This window comes from Ammodytes marinus (genome assembly GCF_949987685.1).
Source record: "Ammodytes marinus genome assembly, chromosome: 7".
Taxonomy (NCBI): domain Eukaryota; kingdom Metazoa; phylum Chordata; class Actinopteri; order Uranoscopiformes; family Ammodytidae; genus Ammodytes; species Ammodytes marinus.
The window spans coordinates 16,392,128-16,397,319 of record NC_137211.1 but is presented as its reverse complement, the minus strand read 5'-3'; the positions used below and the strand labels follow the sequence as shown (position 1 = coordinate 16,397,319).

General features: G+C 44.4%; 1 protein-coding gene across 1 annotated transcript; it reads right to left on the bottom strand.

Moving 5' to 3' along the window:
- Positions 1-401: 401 nt before the first annotated feature.
- On the bottom strand, positions 402-1,091 carry bhlhe23 (basic helix-loop-helix family, member e23; the record flags this gene model as incomplete). Its single annotated transcript, XM_080030359.1, has 1 exon — positions 402-1,091. The coding sequence occupies one exon, from the start codon at positions 1,089-1,091 to the stop codon at positions 402-404; it is 690 nt and encodes a 229-aa protein (XP_079886485.1).
- Between the last annotated feature and the right edge of the window lie 4,101 nt (positions 1,092-5,192).

Here is a 5,192-nt window from a genome sequence, read left to right as displayed (position 1 = left end):
GTAAAAGTTGAGATTAAGTCGCATTTTCTTGGCATTTCCACTTTTCACTTCGTCGCTGAATGTTGCATAGATTACAAATAGGAGCTGATAATTTAAATATTTTACCCAAACTTATGATTTGGACATGGCCTGCAGCATCTGTAACGTAAGAGCGACAAGGTAACAGTGATCTTAATAAGAAGGCCTAAAACAGTGTATTTTCTAGCGTTTGTTAAATCTGGGTGAAACATTGCAGCATAATTACTTAACCATACTTCAAGATTATGCGTTAGACGTGTTTTTATTTTCCACAGAATGACTTAAAAAGACCTAGAGTTGGGAGAGAGATGGACACGGGTGCAGTAGTAGGCAGATAGGTATGGGTAAAAGTTCGGGAGAGAGAGAGAGAATGGAAAAGCAAATCAAGGCTTGTCGTTACAGTGTTTGAAGAGACTCGACGGTGTCCCCGAATAAGTGGTGCACTTCTCGGCACAGGTGGCGAGCGCGGAGCCCGAGAACGGGTAGACGGCAGCAGCCTGTCCGAAGGGCGCCAGGGCGGTGGGGATCGGCGAAGTTATGCTCTGTCCCTGGTTCAGATAGGCCACCAGCCGCCTCATCTCCTCCAGCGCCTGAGCCTGCATCAGGATATAGTTCTTGGCCAGGAGGAGAGTGGCTATTTTGGAGAGTTTTCTCACCGAAGGGCTGTGTGCGTACGGGATAACGGAGCGCAGGCCGTCCAGCGCGTCGTTCAGGTCGTGCATCCTCCTCCTCTCGCGGGCGTTGATGCTGAGCCGCAGGGACCGCTGCTCCTTGGACTTCTTGGTGAGCGGTCCGCCGGACTTGTCGTCCCCAAACGACGAGCCGCGTTTCCGGGACTCCAGCGAGTCGAAGCCGTCCTCGTCGTCGCTGGTGTGCTCCCCGCCGCTCTCGTTGGACTTCCGCTCCGTCTGCCCGGAGAGGAAGTCGGTGGAAGGCGTGAGTTGGAAGCGGCCAGGACCTCCAGGACCATGGCCAGCGCCGAACCCGAAGGCTGATTGGCCGTAGCGCTGCGTCAGGTCGAGGAGCGCGTCGTTGCTGATGGACTTGAGAAGGTTCTCTTCGCTGGCGTTCATTTTTTTCTTCTCTCACAGAGTAGATTATGACCAGGAAAAGTCTAGCCTACTCTTCCGTTCTTCTTCCCCACCTCTGTCGCGTCTTTTGTTTTGGAAACTGTAGGCTGCTCGCAGTTCTTGCTGGCTTTCTAGGAGTTCTTCTCTTGTCTTCCCCTCACTCCTTTCCTCTGTCAGCGCAGTGACTCTTCAGGAAAGGAAGGCTGTGAATCTGAATCTGAAGCCGAGCCTCTACATGCATGCATTCACTTCACCTCCCCTGTGCACTGCGCTCCCCCTTGTTGCGCGCATAGCCCACGTTCGACAACACTTTTTTTGTGCTCGGTGAGATCGGAGCGCTCGTGTCCCCCACTCTCGTGTATACAGTCGGTTTTCCTCTAGCGCGTGTTTTCTTGCCCTCCCTCGCCTTGGGCAGATTGTGACTCGCGCTCTGCCCTGTTCGCAAGTTAGTATGAGCACGAGGCCCACCGGGATTAACTGCCCGTCCAATCAGGGGGGCGTTTTAATTAACTCGGGAAAGTGCGCAAGTCTTCTGCTCCCAATTTCAGTCATAACATGATCACTGCGATGCAAACCGACACGCAGATGTACTACCTTCACTTAAGAGTACACTATTATTATTTATTTTTTAAACAAAAAACACGAAAGCAGAACAGATATATTTTGCTATGAAACGCATGGGTCACAAGCACTAGACAACAGTGCTAACCTTAATTTATCAGCAACAGACAGATTAAGTTAAAAATTCTCACCTGTCTGAAGAAGATGCCTGTCTAGATCAGAAACCCATACTGGGGAGATCGTGTTAGGCAAGCAGAGGGACATAAAGAGATTTGGACCTCCAGGTTCCATTCTCTGCAGTCTAAAATGTGTGCTTTGGATTTGGACATTTAAACAAGCGCTACACACACTACACTACAGACAGACAAGATGACAGTGACGGACACCCTGGGTGTTATAGAGGCTATGGTTTCAGCTGTGCATGCTGCTCTTGACAGATCCCAGAAGAAACGATAAGCGTGCAAGCCTTCCTGACCGCCATTCACCTTGCACGCTATAGCAGAGTCAGCATTGGCACCAAATGCCCAGGGACAAGTTCCACACTCAGTCACCTATGCAGACAGGTAATGTGGCATCTTACACCGGCCAGTAGGTGATTAGCCAAAGACAAATGGTCTCAATGTCTGTCGGTGTATTCAATGAGCCATACCTCAGCCATTTGTATTGTATGAAAACTAGAAGCTGCTGTTGATACATTGTCAGACAATATTAAATGCCACAGCAATGGAATATGTCACTGGGAAACTTACTGTTGAATAAATATCTATAGCAATATTATAGGCAGAAGGTGGGTGGATAATTATGTTTATAGGCTGTATTATATTTATCTTATCGGATATTGTACGAATCCAAATCAGACTGAAGACAATGTCCAGACAGAGCACACAGTTAAAGGTGCTACGAGGAACTTTTAAATATTTTTGAAACAGTGTCATTTTTCCTCTGATGATCATAAATGACATGTAACAGCAAACGAGACCATTAGTGCAAATAATGCTATTTTTATATAGTTTTTCTTAATGCCTTTGTCAAGGGTCCCTCACCCTGGAACTATAGCTGTCATAGTAAAAAACACTACCACTTTTGTCCAAAGGGGGTGCAAGAATTAGCAAAAGCTGAAAGTTCCTCGGAGCACCTTCAATATAATGAGAAATATTTTATTTGTTGTTGCAGGTAAAAGGTCTCCTGAGGCTAGGAAACAGGTGTCCTGACCAGCACCATCAGCTATGGTATGAAACGTATGCATAGTGAAGGTTAGGCTGCCACTCAGTGTCCATTGCCTATATTACACTAGAAGATGATGGCTTCATCTCGCTGTGATCAACTATCACACTTTCCTGCTCAATTCTCCATATGGCCTCCTGCAGGCACGGTTCTCTCATACTTGTATTCTATAGTCTTGGGTGAAAAACTTTTAGGTGATGGTGCCACCTTGTGGATAACGAGGCTAAATGAATATTTAAGTCTTATTATTGAAGTCCCCCTCCACTAGATAGCACATCTTCACTTGGATGATTGACATTGGCTTTGCGAATCAACTCTAAGCAGGGTTTGACACAAGAAGAGTGTTTGCACAGTTTTAATTTTCACCAGTTTAAGTTGAAAGGTTTCTCTGTGCTCACCTTAAAACCAAGTTTATGAGCTAACTTTATAACGTCACATCCAGTATGAAAACCAATCATTGTCCAATATACAGTTTGTCCAATTACCTTTTAGGCCTTGCATTACCTCCACGCCTTTATCAAATGCACATTGTTATTTAAAACAAAACAAATTAATAGATTGTCTTAAAATGTATTTAGTTGAGATAATGTATATAGCTATATAAAAAAATATAAAAAAAATAATGAGTCGTTGCAGTTGGAGGTGTTTTTGGGACCACTTTTGTTTGCTAATGTCACTATTATGTGTCTGAAAACAGTCATATTTTTAAATCTTTTGAGAAACCCGACAATATAATAGTGATAACCAATCTTTAATTAAAACTGACACCTTCTTCTAATTGGTATTACGTTTATACTAACTTAACTGTTTAGCTGTCAGAGGCACTTAACACCTGTAAGTGATGCTATTAATACTTATTTGTTTTATAAAGCATACTCTGTGCAGCCCTTTGGCACCTTACATTTAATTTAACTTTTATTTATCCCCGAGAGACCAATTGAGGGGTGACCCTCATTTACAATGACGTCGAGTTCAAAACAAATTCAAAGGAAAAACAACAATACATAGCCTACACAATGTTCAATGCAAATACATCAAATACACAACAACAGGTGAAGAGAAAAACAATTGAAACATTTACACAGTGATGAAGAGTGGCAGCAATTAAAATTAAATGGGTGAAAGTACAATATAGCCGAATTAAAACATTTACAGGTAGAGTTTGGCACATTTAAGATAGTTTGTTTAAAGCTCCCATATTATACACTTTTCGGTTCTATTATACACCATATTATATGATCTTAGTGGTCCCTAATACGTTTTTCTTTAATTGTTTGCTGAAAAAAACTTTCAGATAATTTATTGTAAAGTCGGGTAAAAAGTTTAAGGAATCTTCGTCTATAACCAAGCTATTTTCTAAGGGCAAAACAACGGGAATAGAGCTTAATTGGTTTATAGCCTGTTGGATTTGACTGGAAACTAATTGAGCCTGAGAATGTTCACTGCTAGACCCTAACTCACTCTCCATGTTGAAAATGTCACACCTTACTTTTTACTTTAGACAGATTCACAAAATGTAACATATGAAGAAGCAATTTCACCCCCAATTTGATGAATGCTTCAAGTTTGAGTATTGTCACAGCATGTGGGTCTTGGCTGGGCGCTCTCTGACCGGCCGCGCGTTGAAGGGATGATGCTGCTCCTCCTTCTCCTCCTCCTCCTCCTCCTCCTCCTCCTCCTCCGCGTCTTGAGGGTAGTTGATATGCTCGATTCCTCCTGACTGCTATAATGAGAATAAAGAACATTTAGCATTAATTAAGTGTGTGTGTGTGTGTGTGTGTGTGTGTGTGTGTGTGTGTGTGTGTGTGTGTGTGTGTGTGTGTGTGTGTGTGTGTGTGTGTGTCATCGATGAACTTTTATAATAAGAACATAAATTTAATGATTAAATAAAACTTACCCCCTAGCGATCTTCGTGATGCCTGTCCTGACCCTGCGCTTATGGACGGAGTTGGCACCGGAGTTGGGGCCTGAGGTGCGGCGGGGGCTGCTGGAACCTGTAGGGTCTGTATCAGAGGTGGGGCAGGGGCTGCTTCTGCAGGGGCGGTGGTGGGGGGTGGTGCTGGGTCTGCTTCTGCAGGGGTTGGTGCTGCTGGAACCTGTAGGGTCTGTATCAGAGGTGGAGCAGGGGTTGTTTCTGGAGACGCGGGGGTGGGGGCTGGTGCTGCTGCTGCTACTAATGCTGTGGTTACTTCCTCTGCTGTTGGTTGAAAGAATCACTGTTGTTAGAAATAATAGCTTGGTCCCGGAACCTTAGTCTTGCGAGAGAATATGTCGGGGGGACTTTTTAGCGGTGCATAGACGGATATCCGGTAAAATGTC